Source organism: Mytilus edulis, chromosome 3 (assembly GCF_963676685.1).
Source record: "Mytilus edulis chromosome 3, xbMytEdul2.2, whole genome shotgun sequence".
Lineage (NCBI taxonomy): Eukaryota > Metazoa > Mollusca > Bivalvia > Mytilida > Mytilidae > Mytilus > Mytilus edulis.
In genome coordinates this window covers 93,906,404-93,926,568 of record NC_092346.1, presented here as the reverse complement: position 1 = coordinate 93,926,568, position 20,165 = coordinate 93,906,404, and the positions used below count along the sequence as shown (strand labels likewise).

At 31.9% G+C, this 20,165-nt stretch overlaps 1 protein-coding gene across 1 annotated transcript; it reads right to left on the bottom strand.

Moving 5' to 3' along the window:
- Positions 1–12,867: 12,867 nt before the first annotated feature.
- LOC139517802 (uncharacterized) lies at positions 12,868–18,032 on the bottom strand. Its single transcript, XM_071309247.1, has 3 exons — positions 17,518–18,032; positions 16,348–16,435; positions 12,868–14,013 (listed from the first exon to the last, which is right to left on the bottom strand). Exons 1-3 carry the CDS (start codon positions 17,953–17,955, stop codon positions 13,631–13,633), a joined length of 909 nt encoding a protein of 302 aa, XP_071165348.1. The 5' UTR covers positions 17,956–18,032; the 3' UTR covers positions 12,868–13,630.
- Between the last annotated feature and the right edge of the window lie 2,133 nt (positions 18,033–20,165).

Below are 20,165 nucleotides of genomic sequence, written 5' to 3'. Positions count from 1 at the left end.
GGTATTTTGACCCCCCTGCGGTATATTGAACCCCCTTCTATAGACCTTGAATTTCAAAAATTCAAGCTATTCTAACTCCTTTACATAGTTATAATACTCCAGTTAGTAATTTGTATGTATTTAATATACTGGAAAAGATATTTTGAAAATTTTACTTAGCCATGGTATTTTGACCCCCCTGCGGTATATTGAACCCCCTTCTATAGACCTTGAATTTAAAAAATTCAAGCTATTCTAACTCCTTAACATAGTTATAATACTCCAGTTAGTAGTTTGTATGTATTTAATATACTGGAAAAGATATTTTGAAAATTTTACTTAGCCATGGTATTTTGAACCCCCTGCGGTATCTTGAACCCCCTACTATAGACCTTGAATTTCAAAAATTCATGCTATTCTAACTCCTTAACATAGTTATAATACTCCAATAAGTAGTTTGTATGTATTTAATATACTGGAAAAGATATTTTGAAAATTTTACTTAGCCATGGTATTTTGACCCCCCTGCGGTATATTGAACCCCCTTCTATAGACCTTGAATTTAAAAAATTCAAGCTATTCTAACTCCTCAACATAGTTATAATACTCCAGTTAGTAGTTTGTATGTATTTAATATACTGGAAAAGATATTTTGAAAATTTTACTTAGCCATGGTATTTTGAACCCCCTGCGGTATCTTGAACCCCCTACTATAGACCTTGAATTTCAAAAATTCATGCTATTCTAACTCCTTAACATAGTTATAATACTCCAATAAGTAGTTTGTATGTATTTAATATACTGGAAAAGATATTTTGAAATTTTACTTAGCCATGGTATTTTGACCCCCCTGCGGTATATTGAACCCCCTACTATAGACCTTGAATTTCAAAAATTCAAGCTATTCTAAATCCTTAACATAGTTATAATACTCCAGTTAGTAGTTTGTATGTATTTAATATACTGGAAAAGATATTTTGAAAATTTTACTTTGCCATTGTATTTTGACCCCCTGCGGTATATTAAACCCCCTTCTATAGACCTTGAATTTCAAAAATTCAAGCTATTCTAACTCCTTAACATAGTTATAATACTCCAGTTAGTAGTTTGTTCGATTTAATATACTGGAAAAGATATTTTGAAAATTTTACTTAGCCATGGTATTTTGACCCCCCTGCGGTATATTGAACCCCCTACTATAGACCTTGAATTATAAAAATTCAAGCGATTCTAAATCCTTAACATAGTTATAATACTCCAATAAGTAGTTTGTATGTATTTAATATACTGGAAAGGATATTTTGAAAATTTTACTTAGCCATGGTATTTTGACCCCCCCCTGCGGTATATTGAACCCCCTTCTATAGACCTTGAATTTCAAAAATTCAAGCTATTCTAACTCCTTAACATAGTTATAATACTCCAGTTAGTAATTTGTATGTATTTAATATACTGGAAAAGATATTTTGAAAATTTTACTTAGCCATGGTATTTTGACCCCCCTGCGGTATATTGAACCCCCTACTATAGACCTTGAATTTAAAAAAATCAAGCTATACTAAATCCTTAACATAGTTATAATACTCCAGTTAGTAGTTTGTATGTATTTAATATACTGGAAAAGATATTTTGAAAATTTTACTTAGCCATGGTATTTTGACCCCCCTGCGGTATATTGAACCCCCTATTTAAAACCACAAATTAAAAAAAATGATAGCCAATAAATTGTTAATTAGATTATCTGCAATACTATTTATCAAAAACAGGGGGTTCAATATACCGCAGGGGGGTTCAAAATACCATATGTGAAAAATGACCCCGGGGTCAAAATACCATGCGGTATAATGACCCCGGGGTCATTTTACCGCATGGTATTTTGACCCCGGGTTCACTTTTTAGGGGGTTCAAAATACCATATGACACCGGGTTGAAAAATAAATGAAAATGACTTTGAAAAAAGCTAATAGTCTTTTAGAAATACACCAAATTTGGGAGACATCTATTAAAATATTTGAAATAATAAGAAAGTTGAGAAGAACTAAGCTTTTTCAGATAATATACAGACTATTGCAGTCAGCCTATAAAAGACTCTTTGCCTCCTCAAATGTTTGGTTATACACTGTGCTTTCCTATAATGATTTAAAATCAGTGTGATAGTTTTCATGAAGAACACTGAGGTATTATGTCAAGATGAATGTTGTGTAACATGTATCTACCCAAATATAAAGTAAAATATAAAAATTCTTGACTTCTAAAACCAGTGATTGATCTCCTGATTTATATCTCATCACTCTATGCAGATGCTGTGCGAAAAAAAAAAACAATTGACTTACCAGTATGCTTCTTTCCATTGAGTTGATTTATTATTAATTATTTTGCTTTGAATACACCTTATTGCTACAATATGTATATGTCCGCCATTACAAACTGTACATGTACATCACAAATATTTCATGTAAAATTTTGATGTTTTAATACAAAATATATGATGCCACAATGGAAAAGTAACTGTTGTATGACGTTAATGGTTAAAGAGGGACAGATTCTCAGGTCAGCTGGGATAATAAGGGGGGGGGGGGGGCGACTTCTCCACTCATGCTTCAGTGCTTCCCTACATAATCAACCAAACAGTAATGTTCATCAAGAAAAAATATACTAAGTGTAAGACCTGATGGTGTGAATAAATTGAAATCAGACATATCAAATAGAGTTTTCAGTGCTTTTGATATATCAATGGACAATCTGATGAGTTAAACCTTTTTTGACTGATTTTTATAGTTTGTTCTTATGTTGTACTGTTATACATGTACCACTGTCCAAGGCTAGGGGGAGGATCGGAATCCCGCTAACATGTTTTACCCCCCCCCCCCCCGCCCCACATTATTTATGTATGTTTCTGTCCCAAGTCAGGAGCCTGTAATTCAGTGGTTGTCGTTTGTTTATGTGTTACATATTTGTTTTTCCTTCATTTTTGTATATAAGGCCTTGGTTTTCTGGTTTGAATTGTTATACATGTCATATCAGGGCCTTTTATAGCCAGAGACATACATGTATATACACAGAGATTGGCAACTCCGTGAGATCCCGTAAACATGGTAAAAGATCGCGGCCCGGGATGAGATTCGCGTCGATAAATATTAGAACATGTAATTTACTGTGTTGTATAGGCTTTGATTATTGTTGAAGGCTGTACAGTGACCTACACAATGTATAGTTGTTAATGTCTGTGTCATTTTGGTCTCTTGTAGACAGTTGTCCATTGGCAATCATACCACATCTTCTTTTTTATAATGACTGCTGATCACCACTGTGTCCATACAGTTTACTGGGACTATTATGGTCCAACAACCAGTGGCGGATCCAGAAATTTTCATAAGTGCAGGCCCACACCATTTCCCAGAAAAGGATGGCAAGCCCCCTGGCCCCCTTCTAAATCAGCCTCCTGACAACTCCAAAGAATAAATCATGATGTACGAGTACATCAAAGATCATCAAACTGTCTACCCAACATGCAAACATCTTTTTGAGAGTTCACTGTGTTGCAAGTTTTTTGGGTTCAAAGGATCGTATAAAATGATTGCCTTGGGGGTCATTGTCAAATATAGAGCTGTGCATTGTCAAAAGCTAAATTATATAATTTTATAATTTGCAACAGCTGACACTATAGTATCCTATAGTGCACTGAAACCCTTGCCAATAACAATACCCAGGGGCAGATCCAGGATTTCCAGTTAGGGGGGGCGCAATGTTTTATTTTCGCCGACTGGAGCGAGGCGAAAAAATTTTGGAGGTTTTTTTTAGGTAAAACTATTGAAATATTCTTCTAAAGGGGTGAAATGTAGATATCTCGAACTATTGTGTGGTAAAATTAGCGAGAAATTAAAGTTTCAAGCTGAAACCGCCTTAATCCACACCTGACAACAATCTACAGATAGACGGGCGGACAGACGGACGCAAAGTGAGACGAGACAGATCACAATTGCTCACCTGACCAATATAATTTTCAAACGAAAATTTCTACTTTTACCAGCGATTTTTAATTGTCCTTTCATACTATCTGTTTTTTACTTTTATGATTTTCGGAGGTCGTGCCAGACTTCACCGTGTTGGCCACAAACAACTAAAACCAGAATGAGATGCATTTACGCAGTTATATTCATTTTCTTGGGATCCCAAGCATACAGTAATACGGTACAGAATTCGGCTAAATATTTAGGTTGCAAGTGAGAAATAAATATAGACACAGAGAAACAAATTAATAAACTAACCTTTCGCTTGAAACAGTATTTCTATGTTTCATTACGCCGGGATATTATAAAAGAATCTCGCTGTTTTCTTGACCGTGTCATGATGAAATTGTGAAAGTGAGTAAGGGATGTTTTGGAACTTCGATTATCAAACTAATTGATTATAAAAACCGCAAATACAATGTAACATTTGTTTTTACTTTAACTGCTAAAAACCTAATATATTTGTCATCAAACGCAGCTCCGCGTTTGACACCTTCCTTTGGAGTTATTTATAGAACTTTAATAAAGCGTAGGTCAGTTGATAAGTAATAACGTTGATTCTGTTAAACTGGCTGTTTTATATACTTTGAATGTTAAAAAGATTGAATGGTCTCTTCTGATACTTAAATATGTTGAAGTCAACCCATGCTTTGCAAATTTTAGGGGGGCGCACGCCCGCCACGCCCCCGCCTAAATCCGCCCCTGAGAAAGGCAAGGACAAAAAGGTTATCGACATCTAGCCACATATATAATTTGTGCATACATAGTTTCCTTAAAAAAATCCTATAGTCTTGATTAAAAGTATGAAATAAGATCTGCAACATATACATTTCAGTATTCAACATTCATAGAATAAAAGTAGTAAAAGTGGGACAGTGCATATTAAATGATTCTTTTGGGATACTAAGATCTTCATAGTACTTTGCGAATGCCTTTCTCTGTATAACAGGATTAAATTCTAATTCACCCTCTATATCTATACCAGTTGAATTTGTTCTAGGTTTAGATCTATTCCGGTTTAATAATTTGTAGAATAAGTCTGTGGATGGATTATCCATAATTTGTTGATATAAATTCAATCTATCTTCAGCATGTTCCTTTCTTTGCTGACTGCGGAGATTTTTCTTTTCTGCTTTTAGTTGTTTCCTGAATGGATGGTCTGTTTGTTTGCCTTCGATCGGATTTCCATTTTGAGTATAGTTGTTTGCAGTTTTTTAGATGTTTTTTGACTCTAGGTGAAGCTTTCCATTTTTGGACCTTTCAGTTTGATGGGTTTGGTTGGTACTGCTTTGTTTGAGGCTGTAAGTATAAGGCTTTTGTGATATTTTGGATACTGTTGGATTGGTTTTGAGTCAATTGCAGCTTTGAGATTTCAGTCTGAACAGATTCTATATATTGAGGGAGATCGGTCTGGTCCCATTGAAGTTTATGAACTGTTTGAATTTCTTTATTGGCTTTGGTTACACCCGTTGGTATGGTAATGTTAGTCATTACTGATACTGGCATAGGATCAGAAACATTTGAAGATGAATTATTCCATATTGTATACTTTTTAAACAGATTTTCTTTAGATGAGAAGATATAATCTATTTGGGAACTTGATTGTCCTGAATGGTGAAAGAACGTTTGTCTGTCAGATTTATCTTTATCAGCAGTAAGGTTAAGTTCTAGAATGAATTCCTTTAATAATTGATCATGCTTATTATTTCTGGTTTGTAGAATTGTCCCATTCAGATCCCCGCAAAGTATAATAGCGTGAGTATTCAGATATTTTGTTGCTATGTTGTGAATGAGGTCGAGACATTCTCCATATTCGTAAGACGAGTCTTTGTCCATAGTTGGCATATAGACGTTTATCAGACATACGTCAACGTCTGATGAAATCAGAATAGCTATCACCCTCTCATTTCCATCAGGAAGCATGACTCTTCACAGTAAACACGATGATATTTTCACTCACATTCTGACAGTGTAAACAAAATATATAAGAGTTATCTATCCTTATATGGATAAGTCTCATCCGAGTGTTTCTAAACAGAAGATAAATGACAATTGAGAAAAAAAATCCTCTTGCGCTTTCTCAATAATATTTTACAGTGTGGTGTACTACTTTTGGGACAAATTAAATCAACAAATTAAAAAAAGAGAACTTAACCAGCCCCAACCCAAAATATGGACAATTTTATGTTAAGTGGGTCTTGAATTATTTTGACAGCTTTAACAGTAGACAAAAGTAAAGATGTATGATTCTTCTGATAATAATTTTGATTTAAACATGTTAATACACGAGATTGCCTATTGCTTTGGTTGTCCTTTAGTTTACTTAATGAATGGCTATTAGTTATTTTGAATTTATTGAACCATAAAACTAATTTTTGACTCTTCACATTAAATAATCCGGGAAGCGGATTATGTAAAATGTGAAGAGTCAAAAATTAGTTTTTTGGTTCAATAAAATCAAAATAAATTATTACCATTCATTATAAATGAATTTCTATCAAAACTAAGGCTCAAAGAACTTTTTATATTATTTATATTAACAATAACAACATACACAAATGTTGGCGTATGAATACACAACGTCAAAGTGGGCGTATCGCCATCAAAATTGACAACATTGAAAATAAAACTAATAATTTTAACCAATCAGAAGACAGTAAAAACACAAAATTTATTTATTATGCTTTGTTTTGTGTGCTATTGATTGTCTGTTTATTGGTTATAAGAAGATGTGGTATAAGAGCCAATGAGATACATCTCCATCCAAGTCACAATTTATGTAAGTAAACCTTTATAGGTCAACGTACGGCCTTCAATACAGAGCCTTGGCTCACACCAAGTACATTTATTGTCTGTTTTTCTTTTTCTTGTTTAGCCATGACGTTGTCAGTTTGCTTTCGATTTATGATTTTGGATGTTCCTTTGGTTTCTTTCGCTCCTCTTATATTTATGTTCTTTGCCAACTTTTCTAAGTATTTTCTAGTTACATCGAGGTTTTTATTTTGATAGCTGATGGTCTGCTTTAAGAAAGAGAGTCAAACAGTGTCTCTGTATTTAACGTTTGGTAATTGTTGATTTAAAGCTTCGACTTACTCGCTGCTGGTTCCGGAAATGATATCATTTTTGGTTTGAAATGGTGGACTCGCTTGTCTGTCTGCTTTCTGGCTATATATCTATTTCAATATTGGTTGAGCATCTTGTCTGGAATCTCTTCTCAGTTTGTTAACAAACATATTATAATTTGATTTCACCTCTTTATTTGTGGTGTTTTTTATGCTTTGTCATTTTGTCTTGAGCCACGGACTTCTCGGATTTTTGTAATTATATATATATTTTGTATAATATAATTTGTGTATGAGTTCTGTTCCTTGTTTTTTTTTTGTCGTTTTATGATGATGTTAATCAAAGAAATAACGGTATTCCTCCCTATGTTTTAATTGGTACATTCCTGTCAGTTTATTTTTTAAATGATTATTTTTATTAATTTTTAATCGTCCACCATGCAGTGATCGATTATTTGGGTGGCTATTGAAATTACAATCTGTAGAACAGTTTTTTTGTCTTCTGTCATCTAGTTGTATTCTCCCTTGGAGTACTGGGGCTAAATATTATTGGTCTAGTTTTTCTCGGAACTGTACATATTAGAATTGACCTGGTGAGTATAATATGATAGATCCACCAGGTTAGATTGGCCTGGCAAAGTTGTTATTAGAAGTTAAAGTGTTTTTCTCTCTTTTTTGGATGTGTACTAGTCATTCAGCAAATGCATCGTTCAATATATCTATTAATGTCTGACCCTTGCTATCAGCTATACTGGAGTTGGTAGCTTTGCTAATTTTGGTCTTCAGTTGATTTTTACGTTAGTTGAATTCCCCAAGAAGATGTATTTGAGTATGACAATTAAAAAGTATAATAACAAAAATACCGAACTCCGAGGAAAATTCTAAACGGAAAGTCCCTAAGCTATTGGCAAAAGCTTTGTGTGACCTGTTCTTTTATCTGCCCTGATTGGTCTTTCAGTAAATGTATGTAATCAGTAAGTTCATCTGGCGGCCTGTACATGACATGTGTAAGGTTTCTGTTAATTGTGATTTTGCTCCAGGTTGATTCTGATCTATGTTTTAAGCTTTTTCATTGGTGCTGAAAGGTTGAACAGCAGCATATTACTAAAATCCACCATTTGGAGTGATATCTTTGTTGTATATATGTTACAGTAAATAGGTGAAATTAGGAATTACACGTAATTACTAAACATTTCAGTAAATACCTGTAATTACTAGCCAATTTAGTAATTACATGTATTTACTAGTTGTTTCAATGATTACTGGTATTCACTGATTTTCTTTGTCATTTTTACAGCTATTTACTAACTTGATATTTTTGTAAATTAAAGATATAATCCAAGATACAAAATAAGAAAGTAAAAGGGTAGGTATTTGAGGTTGACATAGTTTCGTCCCCGAGGGTATCACCATCCCAGTAGTCAACACTTCGGTGTTGACATGAATATCAATAATGTGGTCATTTTTATAAATTTCCTGTTTACAAATTTAAACTTGGAATTTTTCGTAAAACTAAGGATTTTCTTATCCCAGGCATAGATAACCTTAGCCGTATTTGGCACAACTTTTTGAAATTTTGGATCCTCAATGCTCTTCAACTTTGTACTTGTTTGGCTTTATAAATATTTTGATATGAGCGTCACTGATGAGTCTTATGTAGACGAAACGCGCGTCTGGCGTACTTAATTATAATCCTGGTACTTTTATTAACTATTAATTAAAGATTAATGAATATAAGGCACACCTTTAGTGAATTTTTTGAAACTTCACAGAAACGATGAGCAACATTAGTAGATATGGAATTTGGCGTTGGAATTTCCAAAATGTCTGCCGTTACCATGGAAACAATGCAAAACAGGTCAAAATACTCCAAAAACGTCAGGGTTTGGTGAATAATTTTGGTATGCCTTAATTTTGAATCATCTAATTTTCATACAAAATAGTTTTCAACTATATACAGGTTTTGAATGATTTTGACAATCATTGGAACTACAATATTAATTACCATGGATACAGCAGCAAAATAATGTTGACTGTCATGTATTGAAGCAGAATTTGGCGTTGGAATTTCCAAAATGGCTGCCGTTGCCATGAAAACATAAAAAAAATCAAAATTTTCAAAATGCTTCAAATGTTCTGAAAATTTGTAGAAATATGAATTGCCATGCATATATGTAAAATCACTGTTTAAAATTGTTGAAATGACTACCACTTAGTGGCAATTGGGGGAAGGGTGACATCCGCTATTGCTTCCAATTGCAAATCTAGTTATGATTATGTTTCTTTTTGTCGAGCCTGCGACCTTTGTCGCAAAAGCCAGACAGAGCAAACCATTTTGTCGTCAACATCATCCACAAGTATTCACTATGTGGTTAAAGGTCTTTAAATCTTGATAACTTTCTTAAATTATCCTGGATTTCTACCAATCGTGAACAGAAGCTTGACTTTAATTATGAGATAATTTTCAAGAAGTAAATTTTGTGAAAATAAAATACAGTTTTTCCGTATTTTACTTATAAATGGTTAACATTACATTCACATTGTGGTTAAAGTTTTTAAAATTTTGATAACTTTCTCAGAATAACCTGTATTTCTACCAAACTTGGACGGAAGCTTGTTTATGATAATAAGATAATATCCAGAAGTAAAGTTTGTAAAAAAAAAAAATCCCTTTTCGTATATTCCTTATAAATGAACTTGTTTTTTCCCAGTTAACATTACATACACTCTGCGGTTAAAGTTTTTTTTTAAACATATATTAGATTTCATAAACCATCCTGGATTTTAACCAAATTTGGATTGAAGCTTCTTACAGCACTAGTCAAAACATTTGATATTTTCCCCATTTTTGTTGAGCCTATGACTAACAGCTAAAGTCAGCGAGATACTTGGTTCTGCGAAACCCTTACAATTTTAAATCTGAATACACACTGAATCTCCAGCTAGGATTGGAATTGAAGATCACATGAATACTTATTCAATGAGGTCCAATTATTCACTTGCAAGTGCAAAAATCATCAACCATGTTTTTCTGCTTATTTTAGTAAAATAGAACCAGATTGACTGCTAAAAGTGAATTATAATTTCACAATATAATTTTAATTAATGATTTAACAAACAAAAAAATCATAAATAATTTATTTTATATCTCGTAGCTAATGCTCTTATAACAAAAAAAAAGGTACATTTTAGGCTGATCACTTTTAAGAGTACTCACTGATCCTCTATAGCTAGAATTACAATAACTTTTGATCAGCTTACCATATTACAACATTGTTTTAACAGTTAGTAAATAGGTGTAAAAATTCATTTTAAAATTAGTAATTACTGGTAATAACTGGTCGTTTCAGAAATTACTTGTATTTACTAAGTACATCAGGGATTACATGTAATTCCTAAATTTTAGTAATTACATGTAATTCCTAATTTCACCTATTTACTGTAACATATATATCATATACTAGTAAAGTATTGGATCTAATTTGATACTGCTGTCAATTCTGATTTCTCTTATGACTACTATGTTTATGTCTTCTACCGACAAGTGTCCTTGTAGTTCCAGTTTTAAGTGGTACATGAAAGTGATGCTTTGTTCTTGGCTTAATAAATTATAGTTGTCGAATAGTACATTATATTGGGTTCTTGTTCCTATATTTCATGCTACACTAACGAAGGAAGTTGAAAGGTTTGTGTCGTAACAAGATGGGCATCTCCAGATGTAATTTGTAGCCTGGATAACTTTGTATTCTGCCTCACTGACTATGACACAGGTGTTGTGTAATGGATGGGTCTGAAGCAAGATGTTTAATGTTCATATACCACATGAAACTGCACAACTTGTACATAATCATTTGTCTTTGCTATTTTGTAGTTCGCAATAGTTTTTGCTGTGATTAGATGAACGTTTAGCATTCAACTACGTATTGCATATGACAGTTTTGTCTGCTCTCCTCACAGTTTCCTTCAGCTCCCACAGTTGTTTTTTGTACGGCCATGGTTTTGTTTTTTTGTTTTCAGATGATACAATAGGACACGAAGGACAGCTTTGTATGGTTGATCTATTAGGTTCCATCTCGTTTTAAGCCATTTCCCCCTTTCATTGTTGAGTATGAAATCTAGGTGTATCTACTTATCGATGAACGTATAGCTTTTTTGATGTGCATACAAGTTGTCTGCTCTCAGACTGTGGTAAGAGTTATAATAAAGGTAGCGTGAATTTCAAAAGAAACTAATAGCTTCGGCGATTTGGCGCGAATACTGTAAAGAACTAATTCAAATCTAATTGAAAATTGAAGACAAGAATGAACAAAATAAAAGATCAAAATATTGGAAAGTTGATATTTTGTGGTTCAGCCCAATTACAGCCTAGGAACTATAAATTCTAGGTCTCGTTTTATACCTGAAACTTTTAGAGGTATCCTAAATCTCATTCCAAATCCTGGCCGAACATTAAGTTAGTAATCTATATACAAAAATTTAAGTATTAAAACACTCGAAATTTGACAAGAATTAACAGTTTATATTTTTAGGTTTAAACATAACAGCTCAAAAACTATAGATACATGTTCCATCCCATTTATTACTTATATAAGATGTACATAAAAAACAGACAACAGGACGAATGAAACTCGTTTAAATTGAAAAAAAGAAGTAGTTGCTCCCCTCCAGAATCAGCGAGATTACCAATGATGACCCTTTTTTGTCCATTATTCCAGAAACCGGTGGTGTAAGAGTAAGTGCCTACAGACTTTATGTTTAAATCACAAAAAGCGGTCAATTGGAACTAGTTATCACATTTTAACCATTTGGTCTACTCGCTATGGTAGAGTAACATTTGTCGTAAACAAATATACTTTTAGAAAAACTTTAAGTTGTACTCAGACAAGAAATCAGCAATCAGTCGTTGCTATGTCTTGAGGAATATGTCAAACTAAATGGTATCCAGTTAAACACATTGAAATCATTGGTTCTAGTATAAAGGCAGTTCTTTCCTTGTAATCTTCCAGGAATTCTACTTGGTTATACCCAGACTTCATGTCGAGTATGGAGAAACACCATACTGACTTGTATGAAGAGAGATAATTCAAACAGGAATATACAATTATACATCATCATACATTTTCTTCAGCTTTAATACATTGGAATCACATGAACTTCCTTCCTTGGCTATGTTTTAATCAACAGACGAAATCGAGACCATGTACTAGTATGTTGATTATGCAAAGCTCTGATTCCTTTGTCGTTTTTTGGTTAACAAAAGGCGCCTGCTTTTACAACATGCTTTAGATTTAAAAATATGTTAGCCTCGAGCACCGCTGAAGAGTCATTTATCGTCGAAATAGTCTTTTGGTGCAGAAAAACATTTCTTGGTTATTCCCAGAAATGAAGTCTGGGTATAACCAAGTAGAATTCCTGGAAGATTTCAAGGAAAGAACTTCCTTTATACTAGAACCATTAGGTTTCAAATAAGTTTAACTGGATGCCATTTGGTTTGACGAACTCCTCACGACGTTATTGACCGTATGTGGATTCTTTAAAAAATTCTAAAGAAATTATGATAATTTTAAATTTGGTCTGTTTCTGAAATAAGTTCTAACATAACTTTTGATTCTTTAACCCTGTATACCACCATTCCCCTTGTGAAATTATAATATTTTTTTTGAAAATACTTGGAATGAAAAAATTACTTCATATTTCTTTGTATGTGACGTTTACATTTTCTGAAGTCACACACGAGAAGCGCTACATTTATTTGGTTTTTAAATTTGATCGATGCTTTTTGTGCTTTTTTGTTAAATATTTGTTTATTTTGAGAATATGACACAGTGATAACACATCGCTGTAAATATAATGGGAGTTGATACGACTGTCATACAAGTGAGAGGTTTGGCACTATAAAACCAGGTTCAATCCACAATTTTCTTCATTTGAAAATGCCTGTACCAAGTCAGAAACATGACAGTTGTTATCCATTCGTTTAATGTGTTTTATCATTTAATTTTGCCATTTGATTAGGGACCTTCCGTTTTCAATTCAGTATTTTTATGATTTTACTTTCTTCTTACTTTGAAACATTTGATTACAAAAAAAAAATTTATTAAAAAGTCTTCTAAAAATACAGGAAGTGCAAGTACACGAACATGCACCAGTAACATCATCATTAGACAGTGTTTCGGATTGTGTTTTAAAACGAAGCGTTAAATCTGAAAGAATTATAAACAAAATTTTATTAATGTACATATATTTATTTCAATATAATTTAAAACATTTATTATTCTACATATAAATTGTTTTCGTTATAGTCAAGTATCATCATTTAAATAAACCAATATAGTACGATTTCTTTAAATTTGTATTAAACCATGAATTTTTAAAGTAGATCTACTATAAAAATCATTGATTAAACTTAGGAACCTGACATTTAATTAAAAAAAGGGGGGAGGGGCGACGTTTTCATAAAAGAATATTATGATCACCAATATGATGAAAAATAAATTTGTGGTCAAGTAGATGCAATAAAAATATATTCTGAATCCAGATTTCCCCTGTAGTTTGCATTAATAAAAATACAATAATAAATTAAATTTTCATTATACCAATATAAGAACAATGTGTATACAAGTACTTATTATTGTGAATATTAACATATAAACTATCCCCTGTATCCAATCTAAATTCTCCATGTATAAATATATTTTCAAAACTATATCTTTCTTTTGGAGTTTTTACTACTTTGCTTATAAGTTTTTTCTCTTTAGTATTACTAAATGTAGAATTAGTCGCACTCTGGATTAGAGTAATGCGTATTTGGTTGTAAGGCAGTTCGTGGTACGTTTCTTTAAATCGCAGTGATACCGATAAATAGACGTAATACATATTACTGTCTAATATTTGTATTCTATCAGTTGGTGTATTCTTGCCATTCAATTCACACGATTTAGTCGGTACCCAAGGAATGATATCTATAAAGTAGAAAGAAAAAAAATATTGTACATAAATAACTGAAACATATTACACAAGAATAACTTTATAACTTCGAATTCGAGGATTAATTTTTCTAAATTTGGCAAAACATTTAGGAAAATTTGGTCCTCAATGCTCTTCAACTTCGTATTTTATTTAGCCTTTAAACTTGTAAGATTCAAGCGTCACTGATGAGTCTTTTTATGACATGCATACTAAATTTCAATCTTGGTATCTATGATGAGTTTTTCTGACCAGTTGATTTCGCTATCATGTAGAGGCACAACATTTAAGAAATTGCTTAGTGACATAAATACTAGTTCAAGCATATAAGGGGACGACCATTTGATATTCTGGGGGATGGGGGGCAGGATGATTTGTTTTTGATCGCTTATTTATTTTTGTAAACTAAGAGGACAGATTATTCATTTTTTGCACTATTGAAGCATGATTTTTCATTTTCTTTAAAGCAAGGGACTGATTATTCATTTTCACAACTATATTTATGATATTCGAAAACATACAATCTTTAAATGATTTGTTTATTATAAATAATAGATGTATAGTCAAGTCATTATATACCATTTAATCAGAATTAATCATCATCCTCTGCAGAAATGAATCTTTTATATTTCCAACTGAATATACATGTATTGCATATATACATAGTATTAAAGTTTGGTTGTAACTAGCCTTTTGTTTTTTTTTTAAAGTATTGGCAAACATATTTCGCCGAACGGAGTGAGGCAAAACATATTTTGAAGGGTTTTGGATTGGAGCCACTGAAGGCCCAAGAAGCTATAGAACAAATGATGCAAAATCATGCTTTCTGGGTGTTCCGAAGACCCTTTCATAATCTGAAAATGCAAGTTTTGTTTTAAAAATATTTTGACAATATTTTGGTCTCAAAGCAAAATGTATAAACTCAGTGTAAGACTTAAGTTTCAAAAGACCAATGTGCATGATAGAGCAAAAGCGGAATTCACATAGTTAAGTCTGTGGCTTCTGTTTTTTTTTTTTTAACTCATGATCAAGTTCATAATAAAATTACTAGATTACAAAAGGAATGCAACACTAACAAAATACAGAAGGGCAATGAACAAAAGACAAATGAATAAGAAACATTGATCCCGAAAAATCAGGGCTACATCTGAGGGAAAACAGAACTTGCTTCTTGCAAGGCACTCGCTGTGAACACAATTTTGATATGGAGACAAGCGATTGGTTTTGAAATTTCCTACATGAGGTATTTGCCTCAATGTAGTTACGGCCCTGTTAAAATAAAAGTAAGGTAAGGTTTCCTGAGACAATATACCTCAAGTTAAATGAAACCAATTTTCAGACATTTCAAGTATATTTGAATAATATTTATACTTTTATTATTAAAAAAATTCCCGATTTATTTTGGGAAAAAAGATGAATTTATGAAGAATCTGGTGCCATCTCATACTTTCGATAAGACCTGCTGAGTTATTTATTTTCAATACATTGCAAGTCAGGTAATTTATTTTCAAACTACCACAGCACAAAACAATTTATTTTTGTGATTATCAAGGCTGAGTTATTTATTTTCAAAATCCTCCTGCCTCCCCCGCAGAATATCAATCAAGCATCCACTATATATGCCATACCAATTAAGCTACTTTAGATAAAGGTATTTATAGAGGACTGGTATATATTCAAGTGAACACTCAATACTTGCTTTTTGTTAACATTTACCAGGTTCGATCGTGACTAAACGTTTAGGAACCAAGCTATATAAAATATTGAAGAAACCACAATAAACTTAACAAAGCTGAAGTTGAATTGACAATGGAAACGGGGAATGTGAGAAAGAGACAACAACCTGACAAAACAACAGAAAACAACTGAAGACCATCTGTGTGTATTTAACGCAGCAATAAAAATCAGGAGACGAGCTTCAACTGATTCAAACACTTATATCCACATTGACGGCAGAAATTTCCGTCATGGATCTTTTTTTATTCTGCAATTATTTTTATATCATTTATGTCGATGTTTAAGCTGTTTCTGTATATCTTGCAAAATACAAAATGTAAACTACAAAATAAAAAAAGTGTCTTTTCCAATGTGTTTCAATGGATGAACAATTTATTTAGTAACAATAAGTATATAGCGTGACTAAAACAATTATGAGACAACTCTGCCCAAACTTAACTATTATGTTTATAAAACTTTAAACGGGGATGAAGGACGATCACAGGTGATTGCAATCATCCACGAAAATGAGATAACTAAAAGTATAAACTTTCATATTCAGTTTTAACGTGTCTTTTTGGGTACCTTTATATTATTTACTTGATGTAGCATACCTATTTCTGTAGTTTCTATTTTTTCACTTCCATGATTACATGCTGTATTTTCCACTCCGGATGATCGCCTCCTTTGTTCTCGTAATAACTGCAAAAACAATTAAAAAAAAACTTTATAACTTCCTCGTTATAATTATTGTATTTTTTCTGTGAAAAAATTACTCATTGGATATTTGTATACCTTATAAATACATGTATATTATTCGTTTTGCTTAGCTGCATATTAAAAAGAAACTAAATGTAGATCTAGCTGATACGGCAAAGTAATCAGACTTAGAAGGCGTTCTACTACAACACTTGACACGCTTTCCATTTATCATGGTTTATGTTACTAGTCTCTTCTTCATCCTTATTTCCAATTATTTACTATAGTTTCTTTTTAGAATGTACTGTTAACCTTTTATTGACTCCTTATTGTTAGTTTTTATCATCATCATAAATATAAAAAAAAAATTGGGGGTATACGTTAAACACGTATAAAATATTTTTATCTGTTGCTCAATAAAGATACAAACATTGTTTGTACTAGTTCAGTACTTTTAAAATCACCAGTTTTAAATTTCAGTAAAATTGCCAATACAATTATAGTGAAAACAGAAGTACTATAAATGTATACTAAATCAAGAAGGTACACACATATTTCTTATGTATAGTACACTCTAGTACTGTAACATTATGGTGTAAAATAGTAAAATAAATGGAACATACACTTCACCATCACTTAGCTGCATTTCCAAACACTAGAATTTTAGTACTAAAAAGAAAATGTGCAAACGTAGATGAGTACCAAAGAATGTTCGCAGTTACTGACAGGAAATTGGAATACTTAACCTGTTGCCAAAAAGCATACACTCTTATAGTATTGGTCATGCATACTTTACAAAAACTATATATTTGAAGAAACTTCATATACAAATTAATTTTTATAAATCTTTCCATTATTTATTAATTGTTACATAAATTCATTGAGTTCGCAGTCATGTTTTGTTAGTTTAAAATTCAGGCAATGATTTTTTATTCATAAGGAATACAAACATAAAAGAAACATCGGTAATTTTAGTGAATTTCATTTATATAGCATAGTTTCTTAGATGTGCTGATTTTATATCATTCTTTTCGATTGACTATTATGATCGTGTAGTACACGATTTATATTTATTAAGTTCTCACCATTCCATACAGCAACGCATATTGGCTCGAATCTCTTACACAACAGGTAAAAGTCTGACGATCAGATATATCATGGTACACATATTTAGCACAACCAGAATGGGGCACGTCTTCTCGTCGTAGTGTAAAACACAGGTTTGTTTCGCCTAAAGACATATATCTCCACGAATCATTGTCAGTGACTTGTTTAATTTTCAACGAAAATTCATAAATTTGAATGAAAGTGAATACGCTATATCCTAAGATTCCTAGAAACAGGAATAACGACACAATGCAAAATATTATTAATATACATGTTCTAGTAGATCTATATGAACATTCTATTAAAGAAATGTTTTTGTTACGGTTTTGATTTTCTTGTAGCTGGACAGGAATATGAATCCTGAGGGCCGTCTGTTCAATGCCCTGCCATGCATTGTCATTAATATCTGTTTGCATTCTGTTCAAAAGATAAAATTGTCTACCGGAATTTTATGGTGTTGGGGTTTGTTTCTTTTTATATACTTTAAAGCATTGACATACTTTTACATTTTCTAAATATTTATATTGTATTCTTACGGAAATCTCCAATAATAAAAGGGAAACTGGTCACTAAAAATAGATGTTAAAACTACCTTTAGGAAATACAACAATGAATTATCGAATGAAAATCAAAATAGGTTTCCAGATCTACTGAGCTAATATTAACCTCTCATTTTACTGAGATTTTAAATACATTTATAAGATAAACCAAAAAGTCAAGATGAATACTTTACGGTCATGTAAAATATTGTATATTTAGAATCTAATATTAAACCAATTGTGATACTATGAATAAGTTTTTCCTTAAAATAATATAACATATAGTGTAAAGTTCACGAAAATTTCTTTGGGTTAAAACTAAACATTTAGCTTAATATTTGTTGGTAAATATGGTTTGTGTTTTTTATTAGGGAGTTTTTTCTTCTTCGTACTATCATTATCATTATTCGTGTATTTTTTTCTTTTGTTTGGGTTTTATGCATATGTATATTTTTCGCTCAATTGCAATGGTCTTGAATTCATAGATTTTCTTTTTGGTGAGAGTACAAATGTTTTAATCGCCCATTCAATACTTTCTTTGCGTCGAATATATAGTTACATGTTTGTTGACTAAAAAGGTGGTCTAAATAATTACGTTTCACGAATATTTAAACGCAGATTTACTGTAATAACTTATAAAATATTAATGAATGATATGTATCGCCATTCATTTTCAGTTAACACGTCGACTTAAACTGAGAATTCGTACCTATTTTTTCATTTAAAACACAACAAAATCTTGGAAGTTTAGCTCAGTGTGTATAGACAAACCGGGGTAAACATATTCAAACAAGTCTACAGATATTGTTAAAACTTTCCAAGATTAACATTTTAGACATGTTAGACGTGTAAAAAGAAATGAAAACAAAGAAAATAAGCATTGACCTTCCATTTTGCAAACTTTTCAGAAGAGGATAATTTCTTGGCGGTCTGATAACATTCAGTTTCATAATAGCAATGGGAATTATCACCTGCTGGAAACTGTGAATCTCCAAACATTACATCACAGGGTATTTTAACAGTACAGTGGTCTCAATATATCAAAATGACTCCCAAAATTTGCCTCCAATTTGTCCAAATCTTAATTTGTTTTCTAATATGTTTTTGATTAATTATATCCAAGACCAAAGATCATAGGAATCAAAATGTATTTTTTAGTTTAGAGTGTATGGAAATGAAATCTGAATGAATGAATGAACTGTATTCTCACAAAACTACATGTAATAGTTACAGAGAAAATATGTATTTACAATTACATAATATGTTTATATAAGCAAGCACATGTGTGAACAAAAACAACGTAACTTTACTTGGAGGACTGACTTTCACCTGTACTGTTTTTATAAACTTACATATTTTTTTCCAAAATGATAGTTGTGTCTGAATTAGATAAACTATCAAATTTGTATGTAATTTGATTTTTACAGCAATATTCAGGTAAAAATTTCTTTCTCTTTAAATCTAAAGATTTACAAGTCATTATATAATGATATTCGCCACCGATTTCACTTGAATTGCATAGATGACAAAGTCTGTCGTTTCGTGACAAGCCTCGCCATCTTCTCTTCTAAATTCGTAAACCGTGACTACCACATCTAAATTTGCAGTATACAAATAATAAATTACTAGGCATTATGTTGAGATAATTCTAAAATTTCAGATTATTTTTAAATTTTTTATAACATAGACATTTAGGTAAGGTTTCTATCTGTGACAAACATAATTGTGTGAACTGATCTTAATCTGCATTTTAGGCTTGTCGAAATACTAAATTATTCATGTTAATTTGGTTGACAAGTATTTGGGTCATCTTTTTGTCAACCATCTTGATGAACACATTTTGTTTCTGTGGATTTATTGTAACCGATGCTCTGTACATATTGCAGTTCGTTCAAAATACAGTCATATTTTAGATTAACTTCTCTACGTCGATATAAACATTTCTACTTTGAATTCTAGTAAACCATGTAAACTGTGTTTGTTCCGAGAATCATCATCGTGCTATTTCTTCGTTAAATAATTAAGCATTTTCTAAGTATACTGCCGAAATTTACCAAGTTTAACTTGCTTTAAATTATTCAAATATA